The 20,570-nt window shown below is 44.5% G+C and overlaps 1 protein-coding gene across 2 annotated transcripts in view; it reads right to left on the bottom strand.

Annotated features, from left to right (window-relative positions):
* The window catches only part of LOC135219669 (m7GpppX diphosphatase-like), a 203,685-nt gene that overhangs the window by 176,006 nt on the left and 7,109 nt on the right, over window positions 1-20,570 (bottom strand). For both annotated transcript variants that reach the window (XM_064256619.1, XM_064256618.1), the window contains exon 2: window positions 15,759-16,008. In XM_064256619.1, coding sequence (XP_064112689.1) covers window positions 15,759-16,004 — 246 coding nt within the window. In that variant the 5' untranslated portion in view covers window positions 16,005-16,008. The remainder of the gene's footprint in view (window positions 1-15,758; window positions 16,009-20,570) is intronic.

The raw sequence follows: 20,570 nt of genomic DNA, 5'->3' as shown, positions 1-20,570 counted from the left end.
ACTTCATGAAGTCCATAAAGTTAGGGTCTGGAGAGTTCCTGAGGAAGCGAACACAGTCCTCATTTGTACTGATTGTGATAGTTTGGGATTGGGGATCCGTTGAGGTCGGAGACCCAATTCCAAGAGAAGAGGATACAGTTGCTCTTGGGCCAGTCCGGTGCAATCAGAGCTACTATCCCTTTGAAAGACCTTAGTTTGTCTAGGACTTTCAAGAGAAGATTCACTGGAGGAAAAACATAAATTCTCCTCCACTGATTCCAATCTAACGACAGGGCGTCCGTGGCATAAGCCAGAGGGTCCAGGTTTTTGGTTGGGGGCCACATAGCAAGGGAGCTTGTAGTTCGCTTGTGAGGCGAAGAGATCCACTTGGAGGGACCTGGGACTCTCCGGCTTACCCACTGGAATGACCTGACGTCCAGAGACCATTCTGATTCCAGAGGAACTGACCGGGACAGAGCGTCTGCTATCACATTTCTATACTCCTGCCAGGTGAGTGGCAGGACAGATGCCATTTGTGTTGTTTGCTAATGCAAAGATGGCTATCATGACATGGTTCAACATGTTTGGATTTGGACCCTCCTCTGTTGATGCAATGAAATAACTACCCCTGCACTGTCCAAAACTAGCCTTAGATGAGACTTCTTCGGGGAAGCAGTCTCTTCAGAGTAAGAAATACTGCCATTGCTTCCAACACGTTTATGTGGAGCTGGCGAAATTGAACTGACCAAGTCCCCTGAACCTGTTTGAACTGAGAGTATCCCCCCCACCCGGACAGGGATGCATCCGTTGTGAATGGTTAGCACTGGGAGGGGATATTGAAGGGGTACTTTCTTGGCTAGTTCTTTACTTTTGACCAAGGCCGTAGTTGGTTGCGGAGGATCTGTGGAATTACTGACAACTTAGTCTCGATATTTGGAGTTTGCTTTTGACCGCCAATCTGATTTATATCTTTCAGCCTTGCTTTCAGAAGGATATCTGTTACCGAAGCAAACTGAAGAGACCCTAGGATTCTCTCCTGGTTTCTTCGTGACGTTTGTTTGCATTTGAGGAATTGCCTGACAGATTTTGCTATTTCCTTCGTTTGGCCACTGGAATTGATAGATTGTGGGAAGACAAATCCCATTGGATTCCTAGCCACTGAAAATTGAGAATCCGGAGTAAGTCTGGAATTTCGTTTTGTTTATCTGGAACCCCAGATGTTCCAGAAAGTGAACTACCTTTTTGGTAGCTTCGAGACATTCCTCGACTGTTGGTGCCCAGATCAACCAATCGTCGAGGTATGCCGCTACCATGATTCCCTGAGCTCTCAATTGTTGTACAACCACTTCTGCTATCTTTGTGAATACCCTGGGGGCTACATTCAGACCGAAGGGCATCACTTTGAATGAGAATGTCTGATTTCCTAGCCTGAATCCTAGGAATGGGCGGAAGTGCCTGGCTATAGGGATATGATAGTATGCGTCTGTAAGATCGATGGAGCATGTGACGGCTCCACGCGGAAGTAAGGTCCTTACTTGCGAGAGGGTAAGCATCTTGAACTTGTCGCAGCGAATGAAAGAGTTTAGCTTTGACAAGTCTAAGATTACCCTTCTTTTTGTTGAGCCTTTCTTTGGCACGCTGAATAAGTGCCCTTGAAAATTTTAGATGTTTGACTCTCGCAATAGCTCCTTTCTGAAGGAGTTCTTCCGCGTAATCTATCAATTCCTTTGACGGTACCTGATGAAATGATTTGATTGGAGGGGGAATCTTTGATCCAACTCCAGCCTAATCCTTTGGAACAACTATGCTCTGTGCCCACAATTGCTGAACCCCCACCTGTGGCGGAAGGGAAGGAACAGCCTCCCTCCTACCTGGGAGCCTCATTGCTGCGATGGGCGGGTTGGCACCACGCCCTCCTCTGAACTGTCTACTCCTCGTGCCCCTTCCTGCGCCACGCTGACGAAAGTAACCTCTCGCCAATACCCTCTCGGTTGAGAGTAGCCTTGAGCCTCATAAGCAGGGTTGAAGGCCGGCGAGATAGCGTAGAAGTGGATGGTGAGATTGCTGGGGGCACCAGGAGAAAGGTTGGTTGGTTCTGTTTAGAGGTGGAAGGTTGTCCCTGTTGGGTAACTGGGACTGCCTGCACAAATTGCTGCTGTTGTTGGAGGTTTTTTATAAGGCTGGAAACCTCTTACCAGCCTTCTTTGGTTTTCTTGCCAGCGTTGAGGGGAAACGGATTCCTGTTTCCTCTTTGAGGATAAATACCCCACCTAGCTCTAAGGCTCTGGTTGAGTCTAGCAGCTTCGTGGTGGACCTCGTTCACTGCGGACTCTGGGAAGAGATCCGCTCCCCACATGCTTGCAGCCAAGAGTCTATTAGGCTCATGCCTGATTGTGCACTCTTGTAGGACATGCTTCCGGCAGTTTCCTCCTAGCCTGGAAGAAGTCAAAAAGCGTCCGACAGAACCGTCTGAAACTGAGATTTCGCCAGAATCTTGAACAGCGGTTCCGAAGCGTAGGAAAGAGCAGCCATTTCTGTAATGATGAGGGAATTGAGGGACCTGCCAAACTAGTTCGCGCATCGAACTCTGCCTGGATTAGGGAATCCGGCAGCCTAGGTAATTTCTCACCGAACTGGTCCATGGCGCAGTCCGGCTTGAGTTTACCCAGCGTGAATGTAGCTGGCAGGTTTTCCCACAATTCTCCGAAGGCGGGGGGAAGAGTGGAGAAGTAGTGACTCCGCCTCCCTCAACTGTGGAATGGGCTCATCCTTGAGGACTGCCTGAAGAGACTTCTCACCAATTTCGTGGCGAACGGAAGAGAGACCTCCTCTTCCGTCGCGAAAATAGTGAAGGGGACTCTTGTAGGCCTGGAGTTTAGTGTTAGTACACTCCCAGTCCTCAAGGCAGTGAACCCATTCCCGCTGGGCGTGATCTCTACTGTAAAGAACTGACTCCTTAGAGATTTTGTCTTCTCTCGTGAGAGCCGTTGGCGTCAGCCTAGCATACCCGATGAAAGGCTGCGTCAGACCCGGAGGTAGAACTCGAAGTCCTCAATCCTTCGAGTTCCACACTCCGAGATAGAAATCATTCGTCCTTGAATGGAGCGTAGGCAGCTACTCTCCATGGGTTCTCCATAGAGAAAGCTGGCAAGGAGTCATAAGGTGGAAGTTGAAGAATCCCCGTGCTAGATGCAGGGGAGACTGGGGGAGGAGCCTGAGCTAGCCCAGCCACTCGGTCCTCATTCTCTCTCATTCTATTAGAGAGATCCTGGATTGACTGTCCAGTTTGAGACAGACTGTTTGATAATTGCGCAAACATCTGCTCGAACCGCGTTCCCAGTGCAGAGATTTGGGAGCCTACCAGCACGCCCACCTGTTCCATCACCCCTGCTGAGGGACAGTAGAGGGATTGCAGGTGCTGGTGCTGCTAAACCCTGCCGGCATAGCGGAGTGGAAGCAGCGGAGGCGGGAGAAGGCAGTGACTCGGTGGGAGCGCGAGCTTCTCCTTCGAAGCCTTGCTTCTGGAGCTCTTCGATTTGGGAAGAGCCGGCTTTTCCTTCACCGCACGGCATAGGAAGTCGACGACTTCCTAGCCGAAGAAAGACGAAGACGACTTCCTAGAAGTCGACTTAGATAAGGTCTTCGGTTCTCTCTTTCCCTCTCCTTCCAGGAGGTAGGTACAGAGAGAGCGGGAGAGCGAATAGGGATCTCGGATCCCGCAAAAGCCTTGGAAAGAAGCGGAAGAAGAGGGGACAGGAGAAGATCCAGGAGCGCCCAAGGAAAGACCTTTGGGCGCCCGACATACCTACCTCAACAACAAATCCTCCCCACCTACCGCCATGGGCTCAAGGTTAAGGTCCAGGGCAGCGACGTCCGGAACCCGACTCCTGGGAGGCTACGACCCCAAACGATTGCTGGAGGTCTTGCTGGATGGAGGCTATCAGTGGCGGGGCAGCGGACAAGGGTTCGACGTAACCCGTCGACTTGCCCGCGGGGAAGATCTGGATGGGCCAGCTTCCTATCCAAAATGTAGGGCTGGCCACCCTTGGCGGCGTTTTTCCCAAAGCCGCCCACACGCTTTCAGGGTGGCGAGGGCGACTTCCCTCACACCGCTAGCCTGAAGAAAGGTGAGATTAGCTGCCAATTGTGGAACGGGGTTAACAAACTTACGCGACTTGTCGCTAGCGCCTAAAAATTTAAGGATGTCCGCTAGGGGCGCTGCTGTCCGTGGAGTCCTCTAGTAGTAGTAGTAGAGGCTGCATCGCCCGTTGGTATCAGCTCTCTCTTGGGGGGATTCTGATAGGAAGTTCTAATTGGTGTTTGGCTCGTGGTAGTGTTCCACACTCGCCCCTTATCATACCGACACTTCTTTTTAAGAGTGAGCGAGTCAGTTTTACTGACATTTTCTTAATTTGTTTTTCTCTGGTAATTTTAGGCTAATTTTACCTAGAAAGAATGATATTAAGGATACTTTCATAGGCCGACACGAGCTGAGCCAGAAATATATATATATATATATATATATATATATATATATATATATATTTATATATAGATATATATATATATATATATATATATATATATATATATATATATATATATATATATATATATATATATATATATATATATATATATATATATATATATATATATATATATACATATACATATATATATATACATACATATATATATATATATATATATATATATATATATATATATATATATATATATATATATATATATATATATATATATATATATATATATATATATATATATATATATATATATATATATATATATATATATATATATATATATATATATATATATATATATATATATATATATATATATATATATATACTATATATATATATATATATATATATATATAATATATATATATATATATATATATATATATATATATATATATATATATATATATATATATATATATATATATATATATATATATATATATATATTTATATATATATATATACAAAATTAATCCGTTCCGAGGCGGCCTTCGTATAATGAGGTTTTTGTATCTTGGAACACATTTTACATGTAAAATGGCTAATCCGTTCCAAGCCCTCCAAAACACCATTAAATTTCATAATAAAGCTAAATTGACCTATAAACAATGAAATACTACAACAATTTGGACCATTCAATACCTAAATTAAGAATAAAAATCCAAACCTGTAAATAAAGTGTATATTTAGTGTACAAAGAAATAAAATTATTACTGTAACGTAAAATGTCAACAGCTTACCTTTCGAGTGAGGCTATCTCCGAAAGTGGCGGCAGAGGAGGAGGAGGACAAACGGCAGATACGTACACTTAATCTTTACGAAACACATAAAAAAAAATGTCAAAACAAACTAACTTTACAAAACACATTAACAAAACTGTAACACTTAACTTTACAAAAAACTTAAAATAAAATTTATTTTGTCTTTTTTGATTTTTACATTTCGTTTACTTTTTTATAAGTTTTTGGACGATAATTTCAATTTCTTCACCACCGAATGGATGCCAGTGCGTTTACGGAATTTTTCGAACCACCCATGAGAAGCCTTGGACTCTGGGGTTGCCGTTGATGTCCTATCTCCGCTGTCGTCTTTGGCTTGGGCAATCTAATCGCCGAAAATAGCGCTGGCCTTCTGGTAGATTGCCGTCTCGGTTATTGTATCGCCATCAATTTCTTTGTCCTCGATCCATACAAGAAGCAGCCTTTCCATTTCATTATGCACATGGCTCCTCTTGTTGGACAAAATAGTGACGCCCTTGGAAGGGTGTAGCTGCTTTGATGGCTTCCTTCTGCTTAAGGATGGTGCCTATCTCGACGGATTTCGGCCGTATTCCTTAGCGATCACACTCAACCGCAAGCCAGCTTCATACTTTTTTATTATCTCCATTTTTGTCTCCATAGAAAGCACTCTCTTCTTTCTGTGAACTTCAGCAACTTTCTTGGGACCCATGACTCTATGTACTGTACGTAATTAAGTTACGTTCTCACAACACGATAATATGTACGTACTGCAACGAAATCACTAACGAATTTACGTTACTAAACGAAATCGTTGGAGCGAACGAATGCCGATTGCGTACGGTAAAGTTTCGGGTGCGAAGTGGCCGAGGTAAAGCACGCCAACACGTAGTACGTATGTATAGAAGATGCATGATGGGAGGGATGCTGTCCAATTAGAGAGAAGGATTCATGGCTTGGCTAGCATCAGGAACCAATGGGAGAGCAGGAGGATGGTGGCGAGTCTACTATACTAAGATGGCGGCGTGCGGCTACGCGAGTTTCAAAATTGTTATGGGGCGAATCTCGGACTTTCAGAAACCTTTCGTATCTTGAAAACTTTTCGTATGTAGAGCAGTAAAATTTTTCGTCTTTGCTTTCGTAACTTGGATTTTTCGTAAGTTGAGCCTTTCGTATCTCGAGGTACTACTGTGTATATATATATATATATATATATATATATATATATATATATATATATATATATATATATATATATATATATATATATATATATATATATGTAATGAGATATGAATCTCGTATTTTATTTGGTTTAAGCGTTCAGCCAAAGCATTAAGGCAAATTGATAACACATTACATCTCTCTCTCTCCAGCTATCTCCGTCGCCTCCATCTCTCTCTCTCTCTCTCTCTCTCTCTCTCTCTCTCTCTCTCTCTCTCTCTCTCTCCAAGCGATCTCCGGTACAGCCTCCCCTCTCTCTCCCTCTCTCTCTCTCTCGACTCGTAACCTCTCTCTCTCTCGACTCGCGACCTCTCTCTCTCTCTCTCTCAACAACCTCTCTCTCTCTCTCTCTCTCCATTCTAACAGGCCATCAAATGAGAGTCAAAGTTATATAAAAAATATAATGTTTATTCAACAATGGAAAGATAATAATCCAAGTCTCACAGACTAATTAACTTAGTTAACACCCCAGTATTTAAAATGTCTTAATCAGTAATTTGTCACACCAATTATCTCTTCTCCCATACAGGACTCTCGGTCCCCCCTTGCCAGAATCATCTGTTACGAAGACAGGAGAACACACAATTAAGTATACGCACTTGTAAAGATAAAGTCAATAGCTTAAATGGAATATGACATTTTACAAGCAATCACCAAGCCACCCCTTTGCCTAAAGTAAGGCAACACTTACCCATCTCAGCCTGGAAAACACGCACAGAACCAAATAAACTTTCGCAGAGCTATCCCCAGCATTCTCTCACGGACGTCTCTGAAAGTCTCCCCCTTAGACTTGGCTAATGATACCATTATCAATGGAAGAAGCGCACACATACATATGAATGCACACTTCGTCAACGCCCATGTAACAGGTCGCAGCCAGTTTTTCAAAGGCACTCGAACGAAATCCCATGATCTCACACATAGCTACGGAACGAACGTTGACTCGCTTAAACTATGCATCAGAAATGATTTATCAGCTTTCTCAGGCCGTTGCTCCAGCTCTGTCTCTATGGGTAGCCTGCACATTCCAAAAAGGTCACAGCACATCACATTGGCATATTAAACATATTATTAATTATAACCCCTTCCATCTCACAGAGCTCGGCCACACAAAATTCCTAGCTCCCGCCTAGCAACTGGTCAAAAAAGGGATTTTGACGAAGGAAAAATCTATTTCTGGGCAAGGGCCCGTGTCGCCCAGTGAAATGTCCCTTTAGCACACATTTCTAAGGTAAATTATTGCTAACATACCAGAGAAAAAGCTAAAATGGAAATGTCAGAATATTCTGACTCGCTCACCTTATGTAAAAGGTGTCGGTATGGTTTCTGGGGCAAGTGAAACCACTACCACGGGTCTCTTATCATTTAGATCCATCCTTCTTCGAAATCCCCCTACCTGAGAGGGCCGATGCAAGGCCCGCTCCCAGCTACGACTACTACTAGCGCCCCCAACGCCACCACCAGCGCCTCTACCGGTCATCCTTGGAGTTAGCCTGTCAAGCTTGGGCCCAAGGGTGGGTAACAAAAGAAGGGTGGGATCTCTTAATGGCTATCAAAGGAATGTTGACCCTGACGCTACCTTCGCGGTAGCAGGGAGTGAGCCGTAGCACGGCTCCCCTTTTCTAAGGGGTTTTGATGTGGAAAAGGCTAATTGGAGAGGCTGCTGTGGTAGTGTTTTGCACTCACCCCAGATTCATACCGACACCCTTTTAGAAAGGGTGAGGGAGTCAGAATATTCTGGCATGTCCAATTTACCAGTTCTCTGGTATTTTAGCAATAATTTACCTTAGAAATAGCACTAAAGGAACGTATTTCATGGAGCGACACGGCTTCCTCGCCCAGAAAGAGATTTTTCCTACGTCAAAATCCCTTTTCTGGGCCCAGCCCATGTCGCTTCGTGAAATAGTACCAGAGAAATGGCCACAAGCTTGAATAATGGATATAAAAGATATTGTAAGGATAAAATAAAAAAAACACTTAAAAATTAAGTACTATAATCTAAAAGAGCTTATGAACTATAAATGATTATAATACAGACTTAAGATTAAATACGGTAACTTACATTAATCTTAAAGATAAACACAATATCACAAAATAGAGTTATGTGTGAGTATTCCTAGCATAAAAATAAGGAAAACATCACAACTCTGTGCACATATGGCACCTAAGGCATAGAAAAGGCTACATGGTGGCAGAACCTCAGGAAGGACGTCAGTGAGGCAGGTAGAAAGGAGATCTAGATCTAATTTGCTAATACTACTTAAGCAGTGTCAAGAGAAACTGTGTTTCCCACTGCCACTGCTGGAAATTTAAGAGCTTCTAAGGACTTGAGGTAGGGACGTTTGAACACTGTCGGAGATTTCCAGCCTGTATACTTTTTCAGATCATCAAAATTCATATGCTGAAAGTAGTTGACTGAGGTAGCTAATGCCCTAATATCGTGAACCTTGGTGAACGAGTCTGGGTTGGCTTGTTTAATAAAATATAATATCTGCTGCCTAATTCCTTTTAAGGAAATGGTGCCACCCTTTTCCCTCATGAATAAAGGGCCAGAGGATTTTATGGCCGTTCTGGTAAGATATGCTCTTAAGGCAGTAACTGGACATAAAGAAGGGTCCTGAGGAAGTGGGAGGATCTTCCAAGGGGCCCTTCTCATTAGTGGATCCTCATTTTTAGCTAAAAATTGACGATCTGGAGAAAGTAAAACTTCTCCTGAAGGGAGAAATTCTATATGACCTGAGTCTCTAGATAGAGCCGGCAGTTCAGACACCCTGGCTCCTGAGGCCAGACTTAGAAGAAATAATGTTTTCCTCAGGAGGGGCAAGAAGTCACATGAGTTGTTATCAGTGTCTGAGGCCAGTTTGAGAACATCATTTAAGAACCATGACACAGAATTAGGCCTCTCTGATGGTCTGAGCCTAGCACAGGCTCTAGGGATAGATGAAAAATAAGAGTCTGTTAGATCTATTTTAAAACCAAACTGAAAGATCTTCTTTAGTGCCGATTTAGTAGTAGTAATAGTACTAGCTGCTAAACCCTTTTCAAATAATGATCTAAAGAAGGAAATAGCCAGGTTGGTAGTCATGGTTGGAGATTCGGTCCCCCTCCGGAAAATGGCTAGTTTTTTAACAGCTGAGTCATATTGGCGAAGGGTTGATTCTCTTTTATCCGATTCTGGGAATAGGATGTTTTGAAGATCGATATCAGCATCCCTTTTTGCTGCGAACTTCATGAAGTCCATAAAGTTAGGGTTTTGGGAATTCCTGAGGAAGCGAACACAGTCTTCATTTGCACTAGATGGGATAGTTTGGGATTGGGAATCCGTTGAGGCCGGAAACCCAATTCCAACAGGAGTGGGAACCAGTTGCTCTTGGGTCAATTGGGGGCTACTAGGGCGACTCGTCCCTTGAAGGTCCTGAGTTTGCACAATACTTTCAGAAGAAGATTCCCTGGGGGAAAGATGTAAATCTTCTTCCATTGATCCCATCTATGGCCATGGCGTCCGTGGCATAAGCCAGAGGGTCCAGGTTGGGAGCCACATAGCAAGGAAGCTTGTAATTCGACTCTGTGGCGAAAAGATCTACCTGGAGCCCTGGAATCTGTTGGCAGATCCAACTGAATGAACGCCTGTCCAGGGACCACTCCGACTCTAGAGGGACTGAGCGAGAAAGGGCATCTGCTATCACGTTCTTCACTCCCGCTAGGTGTGTGGAGGACAGGTGCCATTTGTGCTTGGCTGCTAGAGAGAATATGGCTATCATGACATGGTTCACATGGCTTGATTTGGAGCCTCCCCTGTTGATGCAGTGTACTACTACTGCACTGTCCAAAACCAGCTTGATGTGAGATCCCTTGGCTGGTTGAAGTCTTTTCAGGGTGAGGAATACCGCCATAGCTTCTAGTACGTTGATATGGAGCCGGCGGACTAGAAGGGACCAAGTCCCTTGTACCTTTTTGTACTGAGAGTACCCTCCCCAGCCGCTTAGTGAAGCATCTGTGTGGATAACTAATGCCGGCAGAGGGAATTGAAGAGGAATTGACTTTGATAGACTCTTGACCTCCGCCCAAGGGCGGAAACGTTTGCGCAGTATCGCCGGGATAGCGGACAACTTGTCCCGGGACTTGTTGTTTGCCCTTGAGCGCCAGACGCGGTTTATGTCTTTGAGTTTTGCCTTCAGCAGAACGTCCGTTACTGAGGCAAATTGAAGAGAGCCCAGGATCCTTTCCTGGTTCCTTTGATATGTCTGTTTGCACTTGAGAAATTGTCTGGTTGCTCTTCTCTTTGATGACGGAATTGATAGTGTGTGTGAGTTCAAGTCTCACTGAATGCCCAGCCACTGAAAGCGAGAGTCCGGTGTCAACCGGGACTTGGTCTTGTTTATCTGGAACCCTAAGTGTTCCAGAAATTGGATTACTTTGACAGTTGCTTTGTGGCATTCTTTGATGCTTGTGGCCCAAACGAGCCAATCGTCCAGATACGCAACTACCATTATTCCCTGAGACCTGAGTTGTTGAACCACTGTCTCCGCCAATTTCGTGAAGACCCTGGGGGCTACATTGAGCCCGAAGGGCATTACCTTGAAGGAGAATGCCTGGTTCCCTAGCCTGAAACCTAGGTATGGGCGGAAGTGTCTTGCCACTGGAACATGATAGTATGCGTCTGTAAGATCAATAGAGGTGGTGACGGGCCCCAAGGGGGAGGAAGGTCCGCACCAACGAGATAGTCAGCATTTTGAACTTGTCGCAACGGATTAATAAGTTTAGACGGGATAAGTCTAGAATTATTCTTCGTTTGTTTGAGCCTTTCTTTGGCACGCTGAACAAGCGACCTTGAAACTTTAAATGCCTGACTTTTGACACTATCCCTTTCTGAAAGAGTTCTTGGGCATACTCTACCAATTCCGCTGTCAGTTGTTGATAGAAGATTTTGGATGAAGGAGGGCCTTTGGTCCAGCTCCATCCTAGGCCATTGGACACAATGCTCTGTGCCCAGCTGCTGAACCTCCATCCGTGACAAAAGAGGAACAGTCTCCCTCCTACCTGAGGGTTCTCACTGGCTCGGGGCAGGTCGAGACCCACGCCCTCCCCGTAAGTGCTTCCCTCGGCTGGATGCTCTTCCGCCGCCTCTCTGGCGAAAGTCACCTCTAGCCCTGCTGCCTATTCCGAACCTGCTGAAAGGTTGGAACAATTGGCCTTCAAATACTGGGTTGAAGGCCGGAGAGACAGCAAAGGAGGTGGAGGGTTGACCCTGAGGGGTCAGCAGCAGAAACTGTTGCTGAGGCTGTGCCTTTGATGTAGATGGCTGCGGCACTTGAGAGACTGGCACTGCCTGAACTACTTGCTGTTGCTGAGGAGCCTGGAAAGGCTGGAATTTCCTGGGCTTCTTGACCTTCTTGGACGAAGAAGTTGACTATGGTTTCCTCTTACTGGAGAGTCCCCAGCGAACCTTAAGACTCTGGTTGAGTCTTGTCGCCTCATATTGAACCGAATTGACGACCGATTCTGGGAAAAGGTCAGCACCCCAGATCGAAGCCGCCAGCAACTTATTCGGTTCGTGACGGATGGTGGCTTCCTGCAGAACATGTTTCCTGCAGTTACGCCTTGCCACTATGAAGTCGTACAAATCACATTGTACTGTGTGTAAATGTGATTTGGCTATCAACTTGAACAAAGGTTCGTTACCATAAGTAACGGCCGAAACCTCTGTCATGACCAGAGTATTGAGTGATCTGGATAGTCTCGTTCGAGCGTCAAACTCAGCCTGAATGAGACTGTCTGGAAGTCTAGGAAGCCGTTCGCTGAACTGTATGATAGCGCAGTCCGGCTTCAATTTCCCGACCGAAAAGGTGGCCAGGAGATCTGCCCATAGATCTTCCATACCAGGAAGGAGTGACGTGGGCTACGTTTCCTGGAGCTGTGGCATCGGCTCGTCTCTCATAGTGGCCTGCATCGTTAACTCCGTCACCTTCGTAGTGAACGGAATAAGAGTTTCTCCGTCCATTACGAACATGGTGAAAGCGCTTTTAAACGCTTGAATCCTGGTATTAATGCAATCCCAAACTTCTAGGCTTCTTAGCCAGTCACGTTGGGCTTGATCCCGTCTGAAGATGACGGTCTCTTTTGGGATCTTATCCTCTCTCCTCATGGCTACCTCCGTAAGGCGGGCGTAACCATTGAAGGGGGGTTGCAGGTTTGCCGGGTGGAACTCAAAGTCCTCAATCCTTCGAGTTCCACAGTCCGCCAACTTATCTAGCCACATAAATCATTTTGAACATGTCAAAGATTTCAAATTGTCCAAACTTGAGTTACAATCATTTGACAAACTTGAAGCAGCTAACCATTTTTTCCATGCATACAAGACTGACATTTCCCCCATTATGTCCATGGTAAATATTGTTTTGTTAGTGCTCACCATACTAGCTTTCATATGTATTGTCAGAGTTAGTTGTTAACAAGCTCAACACCATTAAGACTTTACTGAATAATTTGCCTTCAAGTAACTGACACTCTAACATAGTTGTATATATTGCCATTTATGAATACTTTCAACATTGTATTTTTATATACAGTGGTACCTCGACATATGAAAGGCTCAACTTACAAAAAACTCGAGATACGAAAGCCAATACGAAAAATTTAATGGCTCTACATACGAAAAGTTTTCAAGATACGAAAGGTTTCTGAAAGTTCGAGATTCGCCCGGACAACAATTTTGAAAATCGCGCCGCGCGCCGCCATCTTAGTACTAATAGACTCGCCACCATCCTCCTGCTCTCCCATTGGTTCCTGATGCTAGTCGCGGCCATGAAATCCTTCTCTCCTATTGGCCAGCGTCCCTCCCATCATGCATCTACTATGTACACGTGGTGGCGTGGCTCGGCCACTCGGTACCAGCATTGTTATAGTACGCACGTGGTATTCGTTTTCGGGATCGTCAATGTGTACGTAATATTTAAAAAAAAAAGTGACCAAGATCTCTCACATGGGATAAGTGATCAAGGTCTCTCTCATGGGATAACTGGAAACTTTGCTAGGTTGGTAGAATCTCCACTCCCTGCTGAACAGAGGGTGTAGACCAATCATTTACAACATGTATACCAGTATGTATACGTATAATCAAGGCACTTCACTTTATGTTGAAGGTCAGCAGCCGAACATTCAGTACCCAAATCAGTTGCAGAGAGAGCATTTGGTTGAACAGGGTTTTGATGGACACCAGGGCCAACAGTCATGAGGTGCAAAAAAAGAACCAAGTGATAAAAAAACAGAAAGTTGAAATTTTGTATATAAAAAAAAAAAAAAAAAAAACCTATGTAAAGTTAAAAAAAAGTAAAAAAAAAAAGTAAAAAATCAAAAAGAGAAGAGAGAGAGAAAAAAAAAACAGAAATTAAAGCCGCTTTTCATAAAGTGCAATCATTTGTAGAAGACAACCCCCGAAAAGGCTCACACAGGAACATTGTGAAAAGTAGGCAGAAGCAATCTTCCTTGGATAGTTACGTATGTAGTACGTACGTATATATTTTTTAAAGTGTACGTACGTACATATGTACAAAAGAAAAAAAAAAAAAGACGGCAGAAATTAAAGCCGCTTTTCACAAAGTGCAATCATTTGTAGAAGACACCCCCCGAAAAGGCTCACACAGGAACATTGTGAAAAGTAGGCAGAAGCAATCTTCCTTGGATAGTTACGTATGTACGTAGCCTCACTCGAAAGGTAAGCTTCCACATTTTACGTACAGTATATTTCTTCTTACCATGTACACTAATATACACTTTATTTACAGGTTATATTTTGCATTTTTTTTTATTAATTTAGGCATTGAATGGTCCAAATTGTTGTAGTATTTCATTGTTTATAAGTCAATTTAGCTTTATTATGAAATTTACTGGGGCGTTTTTGGAGGGCTTGGAACGGATTAACCATTTTACATGTAAAATGAGGTCCAAGATACGAAAACCTCATGATACGAAGGGCGCCTCGGAACGGATTAATTTCGTATCTCGAGGTACTACTGTATAAGTATTTTGATAATTTTAGGCATTGAGGTCACTGCCTGTAGGTGGCCGAGTGTTGTTAGGAAACAACAGGAGTCTGTCTATAAATATGTTGGGACAATTAGATAGGAAAATCCACTGGTAGAAATATATATAGAGTGAGGGTAGAGTAATGAAAGAATCTACCAGGAGAGGTAGAAAAGGGAGTAGATGTGTGGGAGTATCAGGCTGCAGAAATAGCAGTTTCGAAAACAAGACAAAACACAGGCAGCAGTGTGCCAAAACAGTAAGATGTAAACTCCAGTGGAAAATCTGAACTTTGACACCTTCAGTGGGTGGTTACCGTAGAGAAACGGAACCAATAAGACTAATCTAGGGGTGGCACCGGAAGTAAGGAAAGCCACCCAAGAAGTAGTAGGATGTGTCTTAGTAGAAGTTAAGGAGGAGCTTAACTGTGTGAGTTAGGTTCAGACTTCACTTCAGCTCCCAGAGAAACTCAGTTAGGATCTAAGCCTTATACAAGGAGGCTATGTCCATTCTCCCTCTGTTCCTTGTACAGTGTTGTGTAAAACTTTGAACTGTGACTTAGAATATAAGTAAGATTAATTAAGTGGTGTTTAACTTGCCCAGAATCTAAGGATAAGTATCCATGCCAAAGCCTCCTGAGAGACATGGAAACGAAAAGAAATTAATCTACAATGTTCCTAAGAAAAGAAAAACTCATCGCAAGTGATAATTGAAGGTTAGCCCATATAACAGATAACCTTCCAAATATTACCAATAAGCTACCGAAGAAGACTTATAAAGAGAAGAGAGAAAGAGAATAAAAGAAACCCGTAAGGACATAAACGCAAACACATACAACGAAGAAAATAAAACAAGCACGACTCTCTCTCTCTCTCTCCTCTCTCTCTCTCTCTCTCTCTCTCTCTCTCTCAGTTACATATACCTTAATGAAAATATACAGTATACTAATTATGCAGCAAATATATACATTGTTGCTCTACAAAAAAAAAGCGAATTAATGATAATTTTTGAGATACAGCCCAACAAAAAATCTGCAAAATCTGCGGGGGTGGTGGTAGGGGAACTGTATACATACTATGTATAATTTTTTTTTAATCAAAAGAACATGTACAAGTACAGTTAACTAACAATCTACACAAAAATAACAAGTTTACCCTGCAGAAGAGTCACATGATGACTGAAAATCTTGAAGGGGATTATCAAACAAGTTGAAAAAAAAAATAAAAAAAATAATAATTACCTGCAACATAACAACAGCTGTCCCCTCCTTCCCTTTCAGCTTTGCCTGGAAGGCCAAAGATCCGTTTACTTCATTATTGTTTAAAATTTGTGCAACTTCAAAACCTTCAAAGGAAGTAAAACGATGACCTTCTTTGTCAGTACCTGATGTGCCATGATCAACACTGCCATCTAAATGACCATTACCCTCTTCAGTTCTCATCTTCTTTGCTGGAGGCAAATCTTCCTTGTTGGCACTTTCAGACATTTTCCTGTAAAATATAAGACTGGGTAACATCATGTAGGACTATATATTTAATTAACTTTCATTACAACTTACAAAATGAAAATGTTAAAAATTTGTATTTTTCCTAGGTATAGAAATCAGAACCTGGGACCAGCTGTTGAACTTGGTACTATAATGCAGTTGGTAACAACTGATGGCTGAGGGGGCTAAATGGTATCACCTCTCACTCACCTGCCATTAGTATGTACATACTACTTTTTCTTCAGCTTTAAGGACAAAGTCGGATGTTTGAGGTTGGAAATACAGTAAATGTCTCTGGTCTGTATACCAAGGAAAAACACAAACTGCATACTTTAAAAAATGTTACTTGCTCCTACAAAAATACAATCACATTTTTATTTAAAAGATTCAATAAAGAAGTGGGAAGTCATCTCTGCCAATTGGCTGAAAGTTGCAAACCCACCAAGAAATTACATTTTCTCAGTTGAGAAAATAAGCAAAGGGGGGAGTGACTATACCATAACCTCCTACTCAACCTAGCATTGGAATACCCAAAAAATAAGGCCTTGAGCCTAAGCAAGGGCGTCTAGAGCTTTGCTCAAGTCAGAAAAAGATTTGGGGAACCATTTATTCATCCTATAAAGTCAGATGGCAGCTATATCTCGACAATACAAAACGATGGCTTTACTGCCCAACCCTCACCCATTAAAGGGAAGTGCAGAGAAATTTACTTTAGAGACAGAGCTCTAAGACAGGACACCTGATTTTGTAGTTTCCCATATCTAGTCTGATCCAGCAGATCAGAAGGACACAAAGAAGTAAACATTAAAGTGGAAGATGATATACGTAGTGGTAAAGCAGAACAATTAGTTCAACTATTTTGGATCAATACAACAGAGGAGGGAGTTACTGAGAAAGCAGTGACAGAGTGAAAGAAGCATGGCGACAATGGATATCAGTAACTGGAGTTGTTTTAGACAAGAAAATTCCAATAAGGCTCAAAATGGAGATTCATAAGACAGTTATCAGTCTGTACTAATATATGGGGCAGAAACTTGGGCACTTAAGAGGAAAGAGGAGGGACTGTTGAAAAGAGGTGAGATGGGGATGGTGAGATGAACTTACCATCCAGCCACTACAGGTCCCAAGGAGGTGTCCAAGACTTGTGGGTGATGTCCCTCAAGTAGAATGAGGTGCAGGTAGTCTGTCATTTCCAGAGCCACACCCTTATTACTTGAGAAACTTCAGTTCCTCCAAAAAGCAAGGGACAGTCCCACATCTCTGACTTCAGAAACTCTCACTTGAACTAAACAACTGATGTCTTCACATGAAAAATTCTCACTTGAACTAAACAATTACTATTGTCTTCACATGAGGCACTGTAAGCTCGCTTGATTACTTCACAAAGCCAGAATAAAAGGGTACTGCAATACACTCCCTGAACACCTGAATTAGCCATGGTTACTGACCAGCCCGAACTATATCCCCACAGATTTATCCACTAAGTGGGAAATTTTACCTGTTAGCATTACCAACACTGCTGCAGATACCGGCCACCAGCGGCCTGTCTCCTCAATTGTTCTTTGTTTGTGTGGAGAGCCGGACATATTTCTGCTCCCAGTGTTTAACGAGGCCGCCTTGATAGGGTTTGATATCCTTGGCTTTTGTTTACGATGTCTCTTCTGATTTTCCCTGATTTGGATTGTATTTCAATTGTTTTTTGGAACTTCTCTGTTATCGTCAGGAGGAGATAGTTGAGCCTCATCAAGAAAATCCTTACCTCAATCTCTGCTTCATCAGCCTCGCCTCCAACAGCTGCTGGTTAAGATCTCAGCATGCTTTGTTCCTGTGCTATGTGCAACGAAGGATGAGTACCCTCAAAATGACAGACACTCTTTTTGTTTTAGCTGTAGGGAAGTGCAATGCAATGTCAGGCAGAGGTGTAAAGAATGTAAGGATTAGTTCATTAGATCACTTAAAGGACTACCTAGTTGTCAGAATAGAAAATAGCGGCAAAATTGCAAGAGTTAAGCAAGAAGAGCTAGAGTAGGAACGGTTCAGAATTGGAAGACAGAATTTCTGACTTGTTTGCTAATTTCATGAACAAGCTAATTGAAATAGAGATAGCAGTAGCAGCATAGGTTATACTAATTATTTTCTTTCAGCTCCCCTGCCTGTTCCAGAACCAGACCTAACGGGTACTGGGGGTCATGGAGAACCACAAACCCAGAGGGTAGGATCTACCAGGGCCCCCGCCACATGTAAGTTCTAAGGTTAGGCCAGGGACAGACAAGTAGCGATAATAGGTTACATAGTCTTTAGGAAGAGAAGTGCAGGTTAGGTTCCCTTGGGCTCGGACTCCCTTGTAGTGTCTAGAGGAAAGAGGAGGGACTGTTGAAAAGAGGTGAGATGGAGATGGTGAAATGGACTGTCGGAACATCACAACGTACTGGAAAAGAGTGAGAGTCAAGATGTAAGAAGAATGTGTAGCAGTATGTATATGTAATGTAAAGGAGATGGCTAAGGAAGCTTACCCGAGATACTACAGACATGTAATAACAAGAGAGGAAGAGTGTGGGGCGACAGCAGATCAGATGGATGGATGTGGTGAAGAGGGATAAGGGTGAGGTGGGACTTGGGGAAGAGGATGCAAGGAATAGAAATAGATGGAGAAAGTTGACTTGAGCAGCTGACCTTGCTATACAGTGTGACGAAGGTCAAAAGAAGAAGATAATAGAAGAAAGGCCTGGCTCTTAGGGGGAGGCATACCCGCTCCTTTGTAGGCTCTCATGAACGTTTCCCTTAACCAGAAGGAGATGGTGTTCTTCGAGACCACCTTCTTCTCACGGCCAGTGGTCACAAACAGGTTCCTAATGGCTAGCCTGAACCGGGTTGTCCTACTGAGGTACTTCCTCACAGCTCGGACCGGACACAAGAGCAGGTCCTGAGGCTCATCTGATCTCTCTACAGCCAGGATTGAGAACTCTACTACCCTGTCATCTATGATCGAGGGGTTCTGAGTCTTAGCCACAAAGGAGGGTACATACTGAAAGGTGAGATCTTTCCACCCTTCGCATGGGAAAACCTCATAAGATCGGCAATGCGCTCCCCTATTCTCTTGGTGGAAGCCAACGCCAGCAGGAAGACCCTTTTCGGCATCAGCTCCCTCTCTAGGATGTCCTTGAGGGGTTCGAAAGAGGGGCTTCTTCAGGGAATCCGGCCCCCTAATAACATCCCACTGCAGTGCCTTCAAGGCACTGGGGGGGGCAAGACTGTTCCAAGCTCCTTTTTACGATCAAAATGTGCCTGGAATTCTCTAATCCAAACCTTTCTGGAAGGAGACTTGGCCTAGGGCAGCCCTGACCCCCTTCATGGCTGCTATCGAGAGGCCTCTGTCAAGTCTCAGGTGTACCAGGAATTCTGCTAAGTGGGGAATCTTGGCCTGCAGAGGCTTGAGATCTCTTCCCCTACACCAGTTCCCAAACACAGTCCATTTGGCCTGGTAGACAGCTTTGGACTGCCAGAGTAGTTTGAGGGACCAGTGGGACTTTATGGGCCAGGGCCTGGGACATGTTCCCAGCCAGGGGAAGACTCAAAAGGAGGCTTGGCCTCCTTTGGGCCCCCCAAGAAGTAGTCCACAGCTCCGGACCTCTTGGCGTTAGGAGGGGGTGTGGGCTCTGCCAAATGGTTCTTGGCCCTAATGAGAGCCAGGACTCACCTTAATGTCAACCGCTTATCTGTGCTGCCCTGCTTATCCAAGGTGCTCCAGAGCTCGTCCTGGACAAGCGCCATGTCTTCACCGTCCTCTAGGGGGCAAGCGTGGGCCAACACGGGCGGAGGGGGAAGGTCGGTGATGGCTGTCGGCTCTGACAGGGGGCCGCTGATGGGAAAGGGTTCTAATCTAGGAAAGGAGCCTCGGGCCAAACCCACAGGTCTGTCATGGGACTCCCACCAGCTCAGGCTTGTGCCCTGATCCCGACAAAAGAGGGCAAACAGCTCTGCCTCCTCGGTGGGGCAGAAGCAGAAGGAGGTTGAGGGACGCCAAGGGAGAGGAGTCTGCCCGGCACGAGGGGCTGCCAAGGGGCCCACTGGTACCGGGGTAGGATCCACTGAGACCTCAAGGGGAACAACCACTGGTGGAGCGGAGCACCCTGCTTGTGGGACTGTCATGGGAGCCACGAACTCAGGGACCCTCCGCGGTGACCAACCGGTCAGGGAGCGGTGGAGTCCGTGATGGTGAGACCCGTCACAACGGCTGTCGCTCCCACTCCAACCCCTGTGGGCCCGGCTATGACGGGGAAAGCAGGGGTAGCAGCCTGGGGAGGGGAAGGGGGAGGAAGAGCACGCTCAACTCCTCCCGGCACGTCACCTTCGCTTTGCTCCATCCTGTCCGAGTCTGAAGACTCCGAGGAGGAATAATCCTTGGGAGAGAGGGGCCTCCTCTTGCCCTTCCTCTTATTGCTCTCAGTCCGGGAGGAGAGGGACTGGCGCTTGGACTGGGCTCCAACATCACAGGAAGGAGTGGGGGCAGCCCCCAGCCCTGAAACTCGTCCTCCCTCAGATGCGAGCTGAACAGGGTACGAGGGG

This window comes from Macrobrachium nipponense, chromosome 1 (genome assembly GCF_015104395.2).
Source record: "Macrobrachium nipponense isolate FS-2020 chromosome 1, ASM1510439v2, whole genome shotgun sequence".
In the NCBI taxonomy this organism is placed as follows: Eukaryota; Metazoa; Arthropoda; class Malacostraca; order Decapoda; family Palaemonidae; genus Macrobrachium; species Macrobrachium nipponense.
The sequence above is the reverse complement of the archived record's forward strand: the minus strand, read 5'-3'. Positions and strand labels throughout refer to the sequence as shown.